Consider the following 21,678-nt stretch of genomic DNA (forward strand, 5'->3'; position numbering starts at 1 on the left):
CTTTATAATGTCAAACCCTTATAGTAAATTAACATATACCACACTTCTCTTTTTTAACTTAAGCTGCTTACCACCAACTAGTCTGTTGAATCCTCTTTTATATAGAGATAGAAAACATGTACATTTATAAATATTCTTCACAGTTGAAAATGCTGTTCCTTATTACTTTCAAATGTGTGAAATGATGGATAGTGCCAGCAGTCCTTTCTTTATAGGAGACAGGCTGTTCTATGGTTGGCAGCCATGACATATCCACATGGTCCATTATAGTACATGATCATTTCACAGTATATATGGTGTATTAATCAGCTTTGGTTATGGGAACAAACAACGCTAAAATCTAAAAATAGTTTGCAACAATAAACATGCATTTCTCACTCATAGGTCTGAAAGTTGCTGCAACTGTTCAGTTCTGCTCCGTATTTTTCTCATTCTGGAACCCAGGCTGATGATGGAGGGCTATTTCTGCTATTGCATAAATAAAGTCACATGGCCTAACTTAACAATGACTTGGAAAATATATTCTGCCTATTGGAAGGTATTGGCAGTCACATGGCAAAAGGAATGGAAGTATACCTCTTGGGGAGGGAACACATAGGAACAATAACAAAATTCACCACATGTGGTTAAATAAACTGAAAGAGTAGCCCCATCCTTTACAGGCAAGCTATGCTCTCTCCCACCACTCTTCTCAAGTATAGCTTAAGGTAATAGAAAAAGCAATCATCATTCCCTTGATATATTTGCATAAGCACTTAAATTCAACTCCAAAATTCAGGCTAAATACATATGGAAAGAGATAATAAGGCAGTTTCTGGAAAGAGACCTTGGGGTTGTCGCTTGCTTGCCATTCATCAGTTACCCAGGATCAAATTACACAGCAAGCACTGGGGGCTGGATGACAAAAAAAAAAAAAAAAAAAAAAAAAAGAGAGAGAGAGAGAGAAAGAAAGAAAGAAAAAAAGAAAAGAAAGAAAGAAAAAAAAAGAAAAAAAATCTGGTCGAATCAGAAGGAAAGCCTAAATACTCTTTCGTTCATCTGTTCTGAGTGAAAAATATACACAATTTAAATGAAACAAAATTCCTCCAGCCAGCAAAGTGTGAACATTTTGAGAAGCTACTGATTGATATGTTAAACTTATAATTTTCACCAAGTCTTCAAATCTTATTATACATGTCAACTGGTCACAGAGATAACTCAGCTGTGACCTTCCTTAAACAGTCTAATGGAAATGATCCCAGTTTTAGCCAATTTCTCTTTTGTTCACAGAAGAGAGCTAAAGGGCCCTAAATTGCGAAAGAACTGTTTTAAAGTCCAGCCTTGGATGCAGATGAATAGTCCTGTAAAGGTGCACTCTACAGGTGAAATGGCACAAAAGGAATTCTAATGCCTTATGTAAATATCATCAGTAAGGCCTCCTTCCAATTTGCAGTATAGAGAGATTCAGAACCTTGAAGGGCTGGCCAAACAGATTAAATGCTCCATGGAGAAAGCCATGAGAAAAAAATAAGCAAATGTCTGCTCAGACCAGTACCTTCTCTTCTCTGTCTTTTGTACTAAGTAACCAGTAAAATAAGAATTTTAATGAATTGTAGGCTCGTGTCACAGAAGTCACCATCCAAAGCAGAGAACACAGCCCCAAGAGCCTCAGAAATAAGGTAGGGTAGCAACTTTTTCTTTCTCTTTCTTTGTCAGTAAGGAGAACCACTTTCCTCTGTGGTAGCTAGTCTTTTTTTTTTTTTTTTTTTTTTTGGTAGCTAGTCTTTGAAATGGCTGCCAATGATTCCTGGCTCCTGCTATTTACACTCCTGTGAAGTCCCTTCCCACTTCACAGTAGAGTTGGTATGTATAACTAATAGGATACAGCAGAAGTGACTGTATGTCATTTCCAAGATTAGGTTATAAAACCCTGTGGCTTCTCCTTGGGCCCTGTGTCTCTCTGGTCCCTTGCCCTAGGGAAAGTCAGTTTTTATGCTGTGAGCTGCCCTATAGAGCAGCAGAGAATATGATAGGGAACTGAGACAGGTCTCTGACTAACAGCCACAAAGGCAATGAGAACCTCAATGTAACATTCTATGAAGAATTGAGATCTGCCAACAACCATGTGAATGAGATCAGAAGAAGACTTTTCCCCTACTCAAGCCTCAGATGAGACTGCAGCCCTAACCAACGGTTTGATGGCAACTACATGAGAGACTTTAAGGCAGAACCACTCAGCTAAAGTTCTCCCAGATTCTAACTCAAAATCTGTAAAATAATAAATGCTCAGTGTTTTAAGCTGCTAAGTGGTAATTTGTTATGTAGCATTAGATATTTAATATACTATCACTGTTCAAAGTTGTATCTATTAGATTTTATTCTTCAGGGGACAAAGGGGAAAAAGTAAACCTTTTATACTTTGTTCCTTTACTCATTTCTAATTTTTCCTTAGAGTTAAATTAATATTGATATTTTATAATTTACAGTTTTAATTGCTAAAAGCATTAGAAATCTTATATACACATACACACACGCATATATATACATACATTAAAATATCATGGTCAATATCTATAAACATAAATTTTTCCTTTGTACTATGAGAGGTTAAAATTCTATTTCTTTTTTTTTAATTCTATTTCTAGTGATATACAATTCACTTTGCTGGCAAGGAGCAATATAATATGAAATGATAAAATTGAGTTCCCATTGCTTCTGTTAGAGTAACACAATGGGCACCACATATTTCCAATTTTTTAACAATTAGAGAAAAACTAGTGTAATTTTTGTACCATCACTGTATGTTACCTATTGACATTATTTTAATACTAGTCACACTGGTAACTTTTTAGAGATTTTTTTATATAAAAGAAAAAGTTAAAAGAAAATAGGAATGTCAAATTGAATACTTTTAGTTGTTACTAAGAATTCCTAATATTTCAGTTATAGCCTTGGCAAAATCTAACCTTGATGTTACTAAAATTTGAGACTTCAGTTTTGTATATACAGTACAAGCTGATTTAAATATATTTTTCCTCTGGCTCTACTGACTTCATTATCAATTGCTAGCTTTTGTCAAATTGGTTAGTAAAAAAATAAAAACTGATACATACTGTATATTTGCAATATAACAAGTGTGTGCACCTGACACATTTACATACAGGTTTATTATTATAAACTGGAGGAAGCTGAAGCTTTTAAAATTATAACTAAATCGTACATGGTCCTACTGTTATTAAGCGACAGAGGATTTATACACAACTTGTCTTGCGCTAGAAGCCCTAGTTTAACCACTGCACTGTACTTTGTGGTCTTCCACTGCATGGCTGAGAATCTCCTTATCTATTCCCCATTAATTATGCTTTTGTCTAAACTCCTACAGCATTAAAAACAGTCTTTGCCAGATAACACAAAACTTAAAATAATGCTGCTGGTAATAGCCTCAGATATTGAGTCTTTAATATGTTTTTAATGTATGCTTTGCAAATATTTTTCAGTTAATCTTCACAATGATTATGATAAAATGCATAAGGCATGACAATAATGTCCATTTCACAGAAGGAGAAAATGAGACAAAACCATATTTTATTGTTTAGTGTAGAAAGAAAGAAAATATCTAGGAGCTCCTAGGTGCTCAGTCCAGTTAAGTGTCTACCTTTGGCTCAGGTCATGGTCTTGGGGTCTTGGGATTAAGCACCATGTGGTGCTTGCTCTCTGCTCAGCAGGGAGTCTGCTTCTCCCTCTCCCTGTGTGCTCTCTCTCTCCTCAAATAAACAAAATCTTACAAAAAAAGAAAGAAAAGATTTAAAAACCTGTGATTGAGACCTGTACTCTATCATAAAATCCCATCATATCTATGAATTGCTAAAATAACATAAAATTTCCTTATTTATAAAGGTGGTTGATAAGATAATTTTTTTCATCGTATTAGCTCATACAAATACATCTTCTCTAATTAAAAGCATCCTGAAATCTAGAGTTGTATTTAATTTATCTGTTTTCTCATTACCTACAAAAGTAGAAGCAGCTCAACAAACTACAGAGTTCTGAAATTTACCATAAAAGGGAACAAAAAAATGTTAGCTTCCATATTAGAAGCTTATATCAACAGAAGTCTTTTTTCCTTATATTCTTGAACACCTGGATGTCTCCTATGATATTTTGATTCCTATGAACAATATTTCTTTCACTACAGTAATTCATCTTCTTCACTGATTTATTGCTATTTTTATTGTTATTATTATATAATATTAAGGTCCAAGAAATCTATGTAATTTTCTATTAAAAGTCAATATGCTATTTAAATGGGATTTGGCTCCTAGGTACTTAATAATTTTCATGATTATTTCTCTAATTTTGTGTCAAAATATCCTTTTTAAAAAACTGTCAAAGCCAAATTCTGGCATCCAAAACGATCTATTTGACAGTTTATTAGCTAAATGATTAAGTGCTTTCCTGAACACCAAATAAACAATGTCATAAAATAAACTGCCAGTGTCAATCTGCAATATAATCTTATCATAACAGCTAAGGTTAATTAGGAAGAAGCCCATCCTTCTAAATCCAAATAGGTTTAACATAATAAAGAACAGATCAATTACTAGATATATGACAAGAACATGAATCTATATAATAGTGATTGAATATGTGGCATTGATGTCAAAAAGTCAAGGTCACCAAACATGACAAAGATCAATTATAAGTTTCAAATGTAAATCATAAATAACTCAAGAAGTAAAATATTATTTTTGTATGATTGTTCAGATATTATTGATCTAAGCCTTTCAAAGTCAACTTCAAAGCATGTTTCTCTGTCTCCTGCTATGACATGTATTACTGAATAATAAGAATGAGGATAAAAATGTCTATCTTTATAGAGAGTCCACAATAATGATTAACCTTAAAAATATGACAATAAAAATTTAATAATTTTAGAGGCAAAAATAACAAGTTTTAAATATCTCTTAAAAAGAGAGTGAAACTTGAATGTTTGATGAATATACACAAACTTATTATCTCCAGTTTAAAAAATTTCAAATATTTCCTCCCAAATATGTGCAAAATAAACTATTTTAGTATATGCCATATGCCAAATATTTTGGTAGGCATTTTACATGCATTATCTCATTTTACATATATAGTAACCATGTTAAGTACTATTATATCCCCATCTAATACTTTTGACATGCCGATTTTTACCAGTTTCCTGCTTTAGCTATGCCTGAAATGTCTTTCCTCCATCAAAGCTCATAATGTAAATCCTTTCTTCCTTCAAGATCCAATTAAAATGACATTTCCTTCACGAATCTGATCTCCTAGCACCTCCAGAAACCAGAAGTCTGTACTCTTTCCTCAGAATTCATACAATCCTTTGTACATTTCCTTCTCTAAAATCCATGAATCTGCCTCTTGTTAATATCTTCCTATTCCTCACAGGAATAATCATTGATAGATGAACAAATGAATGAAGATTTCATTGTTCTTCTAAATAGGTGTTTTACAGAGAACTTTCTAAAGTCAAACCTTATAATAGATTAACATTTACCACATTACCCTTTTCGAACTTAAGTTCGGTATTCATCAGAATTAAGAAAAACCATACATGAAAAGTAGCAAAAAAAATTCCACCATAGAATTTTCCTAATAAGGTTTGAAATTAACCATATACTCTAGAAAATTAACTATCTACTTGAACAAAATTCAACATTCTATTAACAGACCATAAAATCCAGATACTCAAAAATCCGACGAGAAATTACTAGATATGTAAAGAAGAAAATACAACAAAAATCAGTAAATAGGCATAGTTCCTCCCCCAAAAAAGAGAATTTTCAGACTGTAAAGCAGAGATTAAAAACACATTAAAAAATAAAATTAAAATATATATATTGAAAGATTTCAAGCAAAACATACACATAATGAGAAAAAAATAGGAAATCTCAAGGAGGAAAAACTATTCTATAGGACAGGCTTAGCAGATTAGACACTGAAAGAGAAAATATCAGTAAACTTAAAAGTAGGGCACTAGAAACTAACCAAACAGAAGCACTGTTGGTACTATCTGACAGGGCATTTTTTAAAAACTATGATTAATATGTCAGAATATCTAGTGCAAAAGGTAAAAAACAGTTTGGGAATTTCAGCAAAAAATGGAAATCATATGAGAGCTGAAAGAAATACTAGAAATAAAAGTCAATGGTAATAGCCATGACTTTGAGAGACTCATTAGATTTGACATAGTCAAGAAAAGAACCAATGATTCTGAAGATAGGTCAACAGAAATAGCCCAGCTAAAACACAAACATAAGGAAGAGTGAAATAGAAAAAGAACAGAACTAGAAAAAGTGAAATACAAAAAGAATAGAATAAGAAAGCATTGAAAAGCAGTGGGAAAATATCAAGTAATCTAGTATAAGCAAAACTGGAATCCCAGAAAAACAGAGAGAAAGAGGGGCAGAGGGTAAAAAAAACCCACCCCTAGGCACAGCAAATTCAAATGGTTGAACATTAAGGACAAAGAAAAAATACTGAACACAGCCAGAGAAGAGGAAATAAAAATAATATACAAAGAGATAAAAGTGAGAGTTGGAGCAAAAATTTTGACAAAAACTATGCAAGCCAGACTATAGAGTGACAGGGAAAAAAAATAACTGTGAAGCCAAAAAAATACGTTCATCAAAAATAAATTTAAAATAGAGGATTTTTTTCAGATTAAATAAAACTGAGAGAATTCATTTCCAACAGACCTGAACTACAATATTAAAGAAGAAGTTCTTCAGCAAGAAGGAATATGACACAAAACAAAAACTTGGATCTCCTGGAAAAAAATGAAGATGGTTTGAATATGGATAAGGTAAAGGCAAATATAAAACATACTCTTTTCTTAATCACACTACAAAAAAAAAAAAAGAATAACAGTCTAAACAGTAGCTGTCAAAACTTTTTCTTTAAAAGACCAGGTAGTAAATATCTTCAGCTTTGTAGGCCATAAGGTCTCTGTTGCAATTACTCAGCTATACCCTTGTAGCATTGAGAGTAGTCATAAATTATACATAAATAAATGTGTATGACTAGCTTTGTCCTAAGGGCTGTATTTTCCTAAGGCCTGAAAAATTTGTGGCAACAATAGCAAAAAATTGAGAGGGATGAATTGGAGGCATACCTTTATAAGTTTCTGACATTATACATGAAGTGTTACAATGTTACTTAAAGGTATATTGTGATTAATCAAAGATGCATATTGTAAACTCAAAGGAAACACTAAAAATAGTAAAAGGTATAAATAATAAGCCAATAAGTTAAAAATGGAATCATAGTAAATAATTCAAAAGCTGGCAGAAAAAGAAGTGGAATAGAAAAACAAGTGGAACAGATAGAAAACAACTAGCAAGTTGGGCCTTTTTTCAATTAAACTACATAAAATAGTTACGTTAAAGGTAAATGATCAAAACATACTAATTAAAATACAGAGAAGGTCAAATTGATGAAGCAGAATCCAAATAGATGCTGTTTAAGAAACCCATTTTACATATAAATAAAGACACAAAGAGGTTACCAGAAAAAAGATGGGGAAAACACATTATGCAAACACAAATCCAACTAAAGCTGAAGTGGCTATATTAATATCAAAGTAGACTTCAGAAGAAGGAATATTATCTGGCATAAATCTCCAGCTTGCTGAGGATTTCAACAGAGTTCTCTCAGTAACTGATAGAATAAGTAGACAGAAAAATCACTAAGGATCTAGAAGACCTCAAGATCAATTGATTTAACTTAACAACAGCAGACTAAACATTTTTTTCAAGTGGACATTGAACATTCAGCAAGATGGCCCTTAATCTGTGCCACAAACAAACCACAACCAAATGAAAATAACTGATACCATACAAAGTGTCTTCTCTGTTCATAAAAAAATTAGTTATCAACAGAAAGAGATTTATAAAACTCCCAAATATGTGGAAATTAAACCACATACTTCTAAGTAGCCTATGAGTCAATGAGCAAGTTGAAAGGAAAATGAGAACACGTGTACTTAATGAAAATAAAAACACAATGTATAAAAAGGTACAGGAAGGTACTAAAGCAATGCTTGTGGGGAAATTTATAGTGGAGAATGCTTATATCAGGAAAAAATGAACAGTTTTAAATGATTATCTGAGAACAAGAGAATATCTGAGAACAAGAATCCTACCACCTGTGCTCTCTTCCTTTCCATCGGAGTGAATTATCTTAAGAAAGATACGTATGCCCAACAGATAAATTTTCCAAACATATGCATGTGCATTTTGAAGCCAGACATTATAATTAATTAAGATGCATTCCTAAAACATCTGGTTACCAGCCAGGTATCCAATTTAGGAAGTATCACTTTAAACATTAAGTGCAATTGCTTTCAATAACATTTTACCTCCTTCTTCCTTTGAAAGCAAAAATGTCTGCTTCCAAACTACAGTTTCGTAATTCAAAGAAAAGTTGACTTTATTGTATACTATTCATTATTCTTATAGAGGTAATGAAAACAGAAAAAAAACAGAAGGAAAATATAATTACTATGTACATCATAAAATGATAGAGATATGGTTATAAATAATGTGTCTGAAACTTAGGGTGACCAATCATCACCAAGTGCCTGAGACTGAAGGAATTTCAGAAACATAAGACTTTCAGTGCTGAAATGGGAAAGTGTTGTGGAAACCAAGACAAGTTGGTGATTCTACTTGAACTGTACCCGAGATATGTTTAATTTTAAGACATCAAAAAGAATAAGTGAATTAGGCATACATCTCAAGTGAACCATAGGAATCTATTTTGACAATTTTAAAAGTAAAATGATCATATCCCTAAAAACAAAGTATTTCAATGTTCATCTTAAAACATGTGTTAAATTGATTTTCTGCTTATTTCCATGGTATCCAGCTACATATTTATTGATAAATCCACAGGTTATGCTCATGGACTCAGTCCTGGGCCCATGGATTCTTCCTAGACCAATTCTGTGCATCTGCCATCTTTTTGACTTTTCTCTCATTTTGTGTTTCATAGCTACTACCACTGTCTCTGGTTAATGGCATTACTATCCAAAATTGTTGACTCAAATATACTTAAAATTTCCAGTTATGCTTGCCTCCATCTTCCCAAATGTGTTGCAAAATACCCAAGGATAAGCCAGCTGCGGATTAACCTTTCCTTTTTTTTCTCCTTTTCAGATGGAGTTCTTAAGTGATGTGTGAGTGCCTGTGTGGTAGTGTGTAAAATAGTATTTGGATGGGCTCTGGGAGGATACGAACACCAACAAAAGGGCTTCCACAAATGACACAGACTTCCAACCCCAGAGACTCTAGCTTGATTCCTGAAGAATTGGGATGTGAAACAGCAAAGAATAATTTGAAAACAACTCACAGTTGATTCTGATATATCTATCCCTAACTCCTCAAGCTCCACCAACATACAAACACAATGCACATGCAAACACACACACACACACACACACCTCTCACTGGAATTCCTAATAGAAATTGATGTTCCATTTCATTCCTATTAATAGGTTCTTCAAACTTCCTTCCTTCCCATCTTGCCTCTTTCCCACCCACAGCCCCCACCTCCCCACCCCACACCCATACCATGAAAGTAGTTCTCTTTAGGCAGAAAATAATGGTGAAATAGCAGGCAATTCAAATGATGGTGGGTTCATCTCAGAAGAACTCTACCATCCAAGTGCCCCCCTTGCAGTCTGACATAGCTCTGAAGAGAGATCACGCTATGCTAAGCCTATTATTAACTCACAATAATCCTAAGAGAGAGGTAATTACTGTTATCATCATCACTTTATAGAAGGGAAAAGTGAGATACAGAGACAGGAAGTAGAATAGTGTTTGCCAAGGGCTGAGAAAAGGGGATAGTGGGAAGGTATTATTTAATGGGTAGAGTTTCATTCTGGGATGACGAAAAAGTTCTGCAGATGCTAAGTGACGATAACTGCACAACAGTATGAATGTACGAATGTTACTGAACCATATACTTAAAATAGGTAATATGATAAAAATAACAACAATAGTACTGAATGCAGTACTATTCCATTTGAATCATTTCAAACCTTAGTTTGGCTATCATATTTTTAAAAGCAGAACATATGCAGTCCTAAAAAGAGCCTCTAATTTAAAACCACTCTACAGTTCAATTCTACCCACCACAAACATTCATTTCCAGGTAATCTGAAAAAGGTAATACGCATAATGATCAACAGGACTGACTCAGTCAGATCAGACTGCCTGGACTGAGTCCTCACTTCACCACTTTCCAGCTGTGAGGTTGGACAAACTTCCTGAGTAGTCAGTACCTCACTATTCTATAAAATGATGCTGGTAACAGTAAACACCTCTTAGGATTACCATGAGTTAATATGAGTTAATACATATAAAGCACTTTGAACCGTTCCTGGCACACAGAAAATACTCAATAAATGTTGACCAATATGTTTTGTAATGGTGTAACAAAAAAGTTAAGCTTTGTTACCATGTAAAACATTTATAAGCTGATAAGGAATGGATATTTTTAAGATAACATACAAGAAAAAATGTTGATAGCCAGCAAAGAGAATACACTAAATATTTTGCAAAAAAAAATTTTTTTTAAGAATTTATTTATTTATTCATGAGAGACACAGAGAGAAAGGCAGAGACATAGGAAGAGGGAGGGGAAGCAGGCTCCCTGCAGATAGTCCAATGCGGGACTCGATTCCAGGACTTTGGGATCACACCCTGAGTCAAAGGCAGATGCTCAACCACTAAGCCACCCAGGCATCCCCTCCAAAGAAAATTTTTTTAAGATTTTATTTATTTATTCATGAGAGACATAACACAGAGAGAGGCAGAGACACAGACAGAGGGAGAAGCAGGCTCCTCCCAGGGAGCCTGACGTGGGACTCAATCCCCGGATCAGGGATCACGCCCTGGGGCGAAGGCAGATGCCTAACCACTAGTTACTCAGAGGTTCCCCCCCCCCCAATTTTTTTAAATAAAACTATTCCAATTGTGTATGTTTCCAATTTTATAGATAATTTATTCTTCGATTGCACATTTATTCTACAACTCAGGGATAATGTTTATGTATGTGTGTTCTCTAACCAGCAGACCATGTAGGATAACAAACAGCCTTTGCCACTTTTCATTTGTAGACTATTAATGGGCAACAACTTTAATTGTTATTTATTTATGTTTAAAATTTAATAAGGATATGAATAATTTTAAATTTTTGCTATGTATACAAAAAAGAAATATTAAACTTGCAATATTACTAGCCATTCATTTTCTAGAAGTATATTAAATGGAATTTATCACAGAAAATTTTTATTAAAAATGTGAAGAGACATGAATAATGAATATCAGGAATAGCCATTACCTATTAAAACCACCACTTATCACAAAGAAGAAAATACTACACTAGAGTCACCATTTCTCTTTTCAAAAATCTTATGCAGGGGTCCAGCATTTCAGTGAACTGACATTAATTGTTTACCGTCCATACCAAAATTTTCTCCAACTGTTGACAAACCAACCACAAGGGTACACAGCAGGGGATGGGACTATTTCTTCTACTAATCTTTTAGGCAATTTCTCCTACATATCTTGGCAGGAAGCCTGTAACAGTTTGAACAGAGTTGTGCACAATATGTGCAGTGCAGCCAAAACTCATTAAATGCCTTTGTCTCATGCATCTTGTAAAACACGATATTGCACCCCTGATGAGCAATGCCTCCAAATGTTATGTTAACATTAAGATCACCAGAAACCATTAATTTGCTAGTCAAATTACATCTCTCAGCAGCATTTAGACAATGTTCTAGGGAATGATCTGCCTATCACCAAATATAAATGAAGTTTTAATGATTGTTTTCCAGGTACTTCAGACACCAGTTAAGAAAGTGTTCTAGAATATACTTAATGACTAATTTGTTATAGAATGAAACTTTCATTTAAACTTTAATTTAAATGTTACACATTCTGTACATTTTTTTTTCCAGGTGTGAACAGGGTTTTATACCACTCTGGCTTCATAAAAACACCACCTCCTTTCAGAGAATTAAGGAGAGTCTTCAATTCTTAGTTCTACCTTCTATTTACTTACATCTATTTTATCTTGCCTCCAGTGCTATCATTCCACATCTGTATCTTTTCATGTTAAAGTCCATTCCTAGAATGTCTTTATTATCCCAAATAAAGCCTACTAACATCCATTTCCCTCTGTTTCCAACTCCTCTTGAAAATATACCCCATCGATGAATTATCTCTTGACTAACAATAAGGCAAAGTGACCTTCTCTAAATCCTCTTCTCTAAACCAATCTTGGATACCACAAAATGCATTTATCTTTCCTTTTCCACATATAAATATATCCATTATTTAAATATCCATTACATTTAAAAACTATGCTTGCTTTTTCTGTCCTAGATTATAAACCAAATGCTGTCCTGTTCTTTGCCTGATTTGGTATAGAATCTAGATCATTACCATATATGAAGAGACATTTAACAAGTAATGTGCAACTCATTCATTATCTACAAAATATGATAAACAAAAGTAGCCAATCTGGTTAAACAAAATACAAAAAAATTATATTCCTCAACATCAGTGATTTCTTCAACTCAAAAATCTGACTTCCTTATTGTCTATCTTTACCTGAGACATATCCCTGATTTGTAGGGAATTCTTTATCTTTCAGTGACAAAAACAAACAAACTCCATGACAACCTGAGCAATAAGGCAAAAATTGATCTTTAAAGCTGACAAGAAAAAAACAAATCCACAAAGAATAGATCAATTTAGTCATTAACTGTGGACAAGGCCATCACACACAGGTCAAAATCCAACTGCATTTTATCTAACAACCAAGAGGTCATATTTTTTTTTTTTTCTTTTCACCACTTGCTAAATTCTATCCACCCAAGCTCCCTTAACTCAGTTGTTTAAAATATCTTAAGGAAATGACAATGATAACATGGCATTCACTGATTTGGAAAATAATTTGGATTTAGAAAATAGTTATAACATGGCACATTTTTATTGGCTTTGTTTATGACAGACAGTGGGCTAAGACATGAAAGCACATTTAAAGTGTAAAATCCTCATATTTGAGCACCACCATTAAAAGAAGTACTGCCTCCTGATTTGCTGATTGACAGTATTAAAAGAGAAGGAAAATAAAACGATTTGTACAAGTAGCTGAGCTCATCATTCAATAGAATCCATAGGAATGATAGGTCATGTGCCACAATGGTTATTTTTGGAGAGCTGAACATGGCAATATTATAAGATCAGCCTTGTTCATTTGTGAATGATGATTCAGAAAAAGTTGAGCCAGAAATAAATGAAGCCTTAGAACAACTCAAAATTTAGGTGCTCTGGGAATTTTGTAACAACTATAACTTTTTATTACTAAAAAAAAATATTTTCAAAACCCCAATGGAGGATTTAAAAATAGGGAAGTTCAAATGAGTGTCTTCCCACCTAAAGTTATACAAAATAAAAAACGTGGACATAATAAGACATCATAACATGAAGCTAAGCCATAACGACTGAGGGTTGATTCTGAAACCTGACTACCTGGGGTCAAATTCTAGCTCTAGCACCTTCTACTTGGGTGATTAGGGGAAGTTTCCTAACCAGTCTTACCTCCTTGTTCTCCTTGCCTCCTTTAGCTCCCAAAAGGATAATAATAGTAACTGCCTTAAAGGCTTCTTTTTAGGTTATATGGGTAGGCTTTCAGAACACTGCTGAGCACATAGTAAGTATTACAGATGATGATGATGATGATGATGATGATGATGATAATGACAACGACCCACAAGCATTCATGTCCTTAGTGCACTTTTAAAAGTATCACCAGATTAGTTTGTGTTTCTTTCTTTCGTTTAGGTTCTTTTGGTTTAAGCCAAAAGAGATAAGTGGCTGCTTGTTTTCCCATATTCCTAATAGGATAAAACTGTTCAGTGAAGCATTCATTTTAGGCAAGTGGCTGGATATCCCCAACATGATGAGTCCTCAAAGGGTGAATAATGATATTCAACTGAATAGTGAAGTTAAAAAAAAGAAAGCTCAAAATATTAAAAGTACTTGGATGGTAGCTTTGACATTTAAAACAGTTGCAAAAGATGAGGATGGCAATTTATTTTTATTTTTATTATTATTTTTAAATAATTAAAAAAAAACGTTTAATACAGTTCAAGTCAGTAGGCCAGGTTCATTTCAGCTCCTTCACTGCCAACCCTGGAGGCAGGGAGTGCTTGAGTTTCTCTGCCTTCTCTTTGTCTGTGATGACCCCGGTATAAAGGTATCTGCTGCATTGAACTTTATTTTTTTTAATATTTTATTTATTTATTCATGAAAGACACAGAGGGAGAGGCAGAGACACAGGCAGAGACAGAAGCAGGCTCCATGCAGGAAGCCCGATGTGGGACTCAATCCCAGGACTCCAAGATTACACCCTGAGCTGAAGGCAGACGCTCAACCGCTGAGCCACCCAGGAGTCCCTGCATTGAACTTTAAACTTCACATTATCCTTATTCTTCTTGATCTTAATGGATTTGGCATCCTTTCGCCAGGCCATGAGCAAAAAGTCCTTGATTTCCTCCACGTTGCAAGGCATGGCTACGGGAGGAAGCAGAGGAGTGCACGGCTGGCACCCTGGATTATTCCTCAGGGTCCTCTTTACTGGCCAAGCCTATTTTATTTATTTGATAGAGCCAGAGCCAGAGAGCACAACTGGGGGGAACATTAGAGGGAGAAGGAAAAGCAGGCTCCCCGTGGAGCAGGGAGCCTCATGCAGGGCTCTATTCCAAGACCCTGTGATTATGGCCTGAGCCAAAGGCAGCCTCTTAACTGACTAAGACACCCAAGGTGTCCCAAGGATGGCAATTTCTAATATGGCAATTACTGTCTGAAACAAACACCAATTCAAGGTCATAGGAACCTACTAAAGACTATACGTATTTTATAATATATTTAATATTTTTATAATATATTACAAATTTGAGTTAATAGGGATAGCGGTATTTGTATGAGTATCGAGCAAAGAAAACATTGCAAATACATTTCCATAGCTATCCTACCCATTTTACTGCTGCATGTCTAATGAATAAGGGAGTTCCAGTCTTCATTACTAGCTTGCAGGGTTGGCATTTGCTTTACAAAGGAACTGTCAATAAAGGGAAGGGGAGATCCCAGAAGTCATCTGCGCTACTAACCAGCTCATTCACTACTGACACATGGATTTAAAAGTTGCCCAACATGGAATCAGAAGCCTGTGATACAGTGTTTTAAACACTCTAGGCATAGGATATAAAATGATCAACAAGTAGTGTACTGGCAAGAAATGCATTTTGAACAAGTAAACATTTCAAAACCATTTTTGGTGTGACCTAATGTTTCAAGCACTTTGACCAAATACTCATACCCATACCATGTAAATACTCTCCCACCAGGTGGAGTATATTTTTTAAATAATCCTATCATTTTAAGGAACACATTCCTGTTGTCCCTAATCTTACAAGCTTTGCTTTCAAAGCTTTGACAACAGGCGTTAATAAAGTAGTAGTTATCACAATTGGCTATACTTTATGTATACCTAACAATAAATATTAGAGAATATACTGATGATATATAGAACATACTATTATCGTTTTTAATTTTCAATTGTTTTCCAGAGAATCTATTGTCATTAGGGAACATTAGATGGCAAAAATCACAATTCTAGCACTACTTCTGCTATACCTTTCTAGAAATACTAAATGCTGCAAGTCTCCTGGGGAATGAAAATAGTTTTGCAAACATGGAGAAGGGCTTCATTTTGTGACTTTTCACTTAACAGTCCTCAAAAGAACCACTATGGACTGATTATTTTGAAGTCATTTCTCTAACCAAAATTTGCATTGAAAAAAATCACAGAGCCAAAGAAAACGTTATCTGTTCTCATAACACACTATTTAATAGCATTTTCTCCAAGGGACAGGACAATTGTTTTTCCCTTGGAACTATTTTTCCTATGGAACATTCTTCTTATGAAAAACTATTTTAGATACGTAGAGGTATTGTTTTACAAATGAATTAGGACAGGATGTCTGTGAGGATGCTAAATTACCCAAATGAGGAGCACTATTACAGATTTTGTAGGGATTCTGGAATCCTGTTTTGAGAGAAATTTAACAGAAGAGGACATTATGGCCAGGATCATTCTGGCTAAATGGAAAATTGAAGCAATTATCTCCTACAGATAGCCTTTAAATGAAACCACTTTTGTCAATTCTCCAGATAACTTATACAAAAATGATGTTTGGAGCCTGATTCAACCACAAAACCCTCACCTTTTCCTTCAGTTATTTGAATTTATAGCGTTGATCTCAGATAACACAGCAGAAATATAGACTTCAGATAAATGAAACCAAATTAACACAGTAATATCCAGTGTTTCAATTCTTATGATTTCTTCGCTAACTAGATTTTACTTCACTTTCTCTGTTGATAAGAAAAATAATTACTAGTGATATATTAATAAAATAACATTAAAATCATGTATCTGACAGTTTAAGGGAAAGTTTATGCTATGTAAGTTCAAATTTTACTGCCTTTTAAATAATTTGTAAATCATGTTGACAGTTTTAAGAAAAATGTCCATATTATCTAAGTCTGAATTTTAGTGCTTTATTATTTCTATTATGTATTTTGGAAATGAAAATCTTTTGACCTTAAAATAACCGAGTAATAAAATAAAGTAGTAAAAGAAACTGAAAAGCCATGCATCTGACTCTTTATTTCAAACCATTAAGATGAAAGTCAGAAAAAAAAAATTGATGACTTCCATTCATAACCAACAGAAAAAGGAAGAAAATCCCTCTTTATCCTGAAAGCAAGATTGGTATGAATAAAAATGGATAAATTCTGGTTGATTGAAATAATGGATAGTGTTGTACTGATAGGGCTTAGTAGCTTATAGTTTATAGATACAGAGTATGGAAATATAGTTTAATAGCTTAATCTGATGGCACTACCTTTCCCTGTTGGTTTTATATGAGAAATTAGTTGGCTATTCACTAATTTCCCAAAAGTTGCTTATTATTTTGGGAACACTACATTGCAAACACTGTAGTGTAAAGAAAAATAGGAAAAGATGATGTTCTCCACCTTTAAAATCTCAGTAACATTTTAATGTTAACAATGATGTTTTTTCCTATCACGTGACACAAATACTGAAAAATCCTGTTTGGCAGAAATTAAACAAGAAGCTGAAGTAACATGCCAGAAATGTCTCAAAAATACTATGGGAAAGAAAACTACAATAAAGAATGTGGGAACCCTTTACACAATAAATTCCTAGCATTTTAAGAGAAAGCTTGTCATTGGCACTTGCACAGTATTTCAAACAATTACCATAGTGTCTAATTATTACTTACTAACTAAAACTGCTAAGGACAAAAATGATGTCCATTCCTATAAAAACATTCAGTTAAGGACTTCAAAAGTATAAGACCTTTATTCTTAGCATTAGTTATTACATAGTAAATCAAATGAAATAGAATACTAATCCTAAGAACTATTTAAAATATAAAAAATATCACATCTAAATCTGTTTCTGCCCTGTGCTTTTATTCTTCCAACACAGCTCCTTATACAAGTTCAATCTATGTCCAAGCTTATTTAAACATATTAAACTTGTCAGAGTTTAAAAATGAAATAGTACTCTGACACTTATTCTGTTACTCAAGCTTTCCCTACCAACAAACTTGGCTTCAAGCAGATCCTAAGACAAGCCCTGTCAGAGGAGAATTCTCTAGGCCTACTCTCTTCTAAGTCCATCTCACTGGAATGAGTAAGCCCCCAGAAAAAGGCTCGCATCCCCGAAATATTGCTTAGCCCTCATGTTGGATGACAGGGAATCATTAATATGTATTCACAGTGGCAGTCCAGATGTCCCTTGTATTAGCTTCTATTATAATACCTATTGCATGCTATTCTTTCAAAATATTATGTTTATAAGGGAAAAACCTGAAGTCCTTTCCGATTCAGCAGACCACACTCAAGCTCAATATAGTTTTATCTTCTATGTATCTGTAGTCAAAAACGGACTTCAATTAAAGAGTAAAAGAATCAAATGAGGCAAAGTATCACAAAAACATATATCGCAGTTCAATTCAGCCTTTAGTTTAGAAGGCCAAGGAGTCACTTAAGAGAGAACCTCTACCTCCCAACAAATCAAAGTGAATTTTCTGACTAGTTCCTTAACTGAAATAAAAAGGCAATTTGAATTATTTCTTGACTAGTAAATTGAGTCAATCAGCCATAGGGGTCAAACAAACATTAATGTAATTGTTATTAATCATATCCACTGCAATTATGTAAATGTGGCTTAGAATGTTATGTGATATTCTAGTATATTACTGGTACTTTTAGAGAACATATAAATTTCTAAACTCACAGGCATGAAGAATGCCTGAGACATGTTGACTGACACTGCATCAGCGAGGTTCCTAGCTGACTTAGGTATACAAACTAAAACCCATTATTTCCACATCTCACAAATAAAGCTGTGGTTGACTGCATCCTAGTCCTTTGGTTAAGCGCAATTAGATGAACAAGCATAATTCATTCCTTATATTACATTAACAGCTGATGAACTGTTTTTCATGTGCCTATAGGGGCACCAAGGGGTGGGGAAGGAAGTACTGAATTGTCCTTCAGAATGAGTGGCCCTAGAATCTATTTTTGTAGATGAGCCCTTTGAGATGCCTTCTGGATAAGGACGCAAACTACTAAACCAAAATGCAATAGTTTATGGCAAAGAATTTGTGTGAATGAGACAAAACCAAAACCTCCAAGGATTAAGGGAATGCTTTAAAACAGGGTAAGAAAATTGTGTATCTGTCATATATTATAAAAATATAACTTCAGGGTATCCATCTCTGTTTTTGATTTTGCAATTTTAAGTTTAAACCAAAAAGTATTGCTCAGTCATATCTTTCTCTTCCTATTGAAGAGATATAGCTCATATAACAAGATGAAGGCTGTTAAGGCAGTTGCTCAAAATAAAAGGTCTCTAAAAAGCAATAGCTTCAGCTCTATCAAGTCTTCCCTGTGGAGCTATATTCGGGCACATGAGCCAAGCTCATATCATGTGCCTTCTTCATCTTTTACAAATGAAAAGCAAAAACACTGGATGCAAAAAGACAGTAAAATCAACAATAAGCCTGTTAAGGTAACTTAATTACTTCAGCACAAATTATTGAATTTTATGCAATAGATTTGCCCCAATTTATGTATTCCTATGAAGTGATCATCTTTGATAACAAATAACTTCTGGATTATCTTCCATTTAGAATCTATGGTTATTTAATATTACATGTTTTAGACAGTAAATGGACTCCTCCGTACAAATACAAAACCTCTGATTGCTCTTCTAATCAGAGGCAGCTCCCACATGAGGTGATCTAGTAGCCTAGATAGCTACCAAAGACCCCACAAATGAAGATTCGAATGATAGTCAATTTTACTCTCAACTACAGAATTAAGAATAAAATTAGTTTTTCCAACATTTAATAAAACCAATATTTCACTTCCTTCTATTAGGACTTTAAGAAGATAAACAAGTATATCACCCAAGTAGGGATATCATAAAGTCAAAAAATGACTTTTGCTGGGAGTCTAACTCTAGAACCACCTTTATTTCAAATGAATAATATTTGAGAAAAATGATTAGCCTCAAACCAAATGATGTAGTATATCTAGGCATATTTACCAAGGTTATGAATTTCAGTTCAGAATTGTCATTTTATTTTACCTGCCAAATTCTTATTTCTGAACCCACTCCCTAATATCATATAAATGATGATAAATGACTTAGAAAAACCAAAAGGCCCAAACCATTCATATTCTTTGACCCAATGATGCAGGTACAGAGACTTTATCCTATAAAAATAGCATAACACCACCAAAAAACCATATGCACAAATGTACTCAATACACTGCTCTTTTAGGGAAAAATACTTTCACATCTTTGTTAAATTATTCTGTTTACTATATGATGTATTATGGAGCTACTAAAGTTATGGTAAGGTGTACTATACCATTATAGAAGCCTGTAACAACCAAAAAACAGTATTTGAAGTTGCTGTTTATATTGCTTACCTCTCAGTGCTACCTGGTGTTACATCATCTTTCATACTTTCTTTTGAGATTTTACTTATTTATTTGGGAGAGAGGGAGAGAGTGCACAAGAGCAAGGAGGAGCAAGCAGACACCCTGCTGAGGAGCCTGACACAGGGCTAGATCCCAGGACACTGAGAACAGGACCTGAGCCAAAGTCAGATGCTTAACTGATTGAGCCACCCAGGCATCCCTAATTCTGTGCCACTATCAACTAGTGATTTTGGCTGACTTCAACAATTAGCACAATGCACATCACTTTCTGTCACCACCTTGCATTCCTCCACTTCCTCCCTATTGCAGATACTTTGCTCACATATCATATATACTTTGCTCCTCTTCTTTTTTTTTTTATAAATTTTTATTTGTTTATGATAGTCACACTCACAGAGAGAGAGAGAGAGAGGCAGAGACACAGGCAGAGGGAGAAGCAGGCTCCATGCACCGGGAGCCCGACGTAGGATTCGATCCCGGGTCTCCAGGATCGCGCCCTGGGCCAAAGGCAGGCGCCAAACCGCTGCACCACCCAGGGATCCCTGCTCCTCTTCTTATATTCTCTAATAAAAAATTGGGGGGGGGTGTCTTCCTTCTCACAATTCTCTCCTAATATCTGTGGAAGTCTTGAGTTCCTCTCTCTCCTGTACCATATTGCCTCTCACTTCAGGCCCTCATGATTTATTCCTTAAACCACAGCAATTGCCTTCCTACTCCTCTTTCTGCTTTCAGGTCCTCCCAGACCTACTTCATCCTCTTACCTTCCCACCATGGGGTTGTTTTGTCTTTCAGAAATCTTTCTCATCATGTTACTTTCTCTTTAAAATAATTTATTTCTTCAAAGTAAGAGAAGCCCAAATAGCTTGTATAGCATGCAGGAACTTTCTTGTAACCTTTTTCCGACACCCTTGCTTCTCACTGTTGTTACGGCAATATCCTATGCTCCTACTTACACTGAACTACTTATAACTTCCCTGGGTTCTGCACATATTGGAATCCCTGACCACAATGTCTTTTCTCACCTCATTTGCCCCACTCACTCACCTGTGTCCCCTTTTACAATTCTAGCACATTCTTCACGTACTTCTAATTTTACTGCTTCTACACACATTTTTTTTCTCTGTATTATGACCTCCTCTGGCCAGGCACTATGTCACATTCATTTTTGTATCCACAACTATATTATAGCCCCTGGCATTTAGCAGAAACTTAAATATTTCTTGAATGAATGAAAGAACAAATGAATAAATGAAGGACCTTCAACTATGTAAAATACCCCTATATGTGGGCAAAGACTAGAAGTAAATGTGGAAATATGAAAACAGTTCAAATCTGGTAACGATTAAAATAATTTTTTGTTTTTAGTAAAAATTAAAATAAAAAGGAAATATCTTTAAAATCCATAGTAAATGCCTACTATAGAAATTTCTATTGATGACTAAATGTGGATTAGCAATGCTATCATTGCTTATAGTACTGGTAACTTCTGCATATAGTAATGAAAAATTATTAATAATTT

The 21,678-nt window shown here is 34.4% G+C and overlaps 2 protein-coding genes and 1 long non-coding RNA gene across 6 annotated transcripts in view; 1 reads left to right on the forward strand and 2 right to left on the reverse strand.

Annotated features, from left to right (window-relative positions):
- LOC102154431 overlaps positions 1–495 on the forward strand; it is a 355,562-nt gene extending 355,067 nt beyond the window's left edge. Inside the window, exon 5 of the long non-coding RNA XR_005382125.1 lies at positions 385–495. This is a non-coding gene — a long non-coding RNA (uncharacterized LOC102154431). The remainder of the gene's footprint in view (positions 1–384) is intronic.
- SAMSN1 (SAM domain, SH3 domain and nuclear localization signals 1) overlaps positions 1–21,678 on the reverse strand; it is a 269,753-nt gene that overhangs the window by 246,129 nt on the left and 1,946 nt on the right. The window lies entirely within an intron of this gene.
- On the reverse strand, positions 14,215–16,516 carry LOC100684485 (60S ribosomal protein L38-like). The gene is made up of 3 exons (XM_038581239.1): positions 14,515–16,516; position 14,458; positions 14,215–14,321 (listed from the first exon to the last, which is right to left on the reverse strand). The coding sequence occupies exons 1-3, from the start codon at positions 14,617–14,619 to the stop codon at positions 14,215–14,217; spliced, it is 213 nt and encodes a 70-aa protein (XP_038437167.1). The 5' UTR covers positions 14,620–16,516.

Source organism: Canis lupus, chromosome 31 (assembly GCF_011100685.1).
Source record: "Canis lupus familiaris isolate Mischka breed German Shepherd chromosome 31, alternate assembly UU_Cfam_GSD_1.0, whole genome shotgun sequence".
Lineage (NCBI taxonomy): Eukaryota > Metazoa > Chordata > Mammalia > Carnivora > Canidae > Canis > Canis lupus.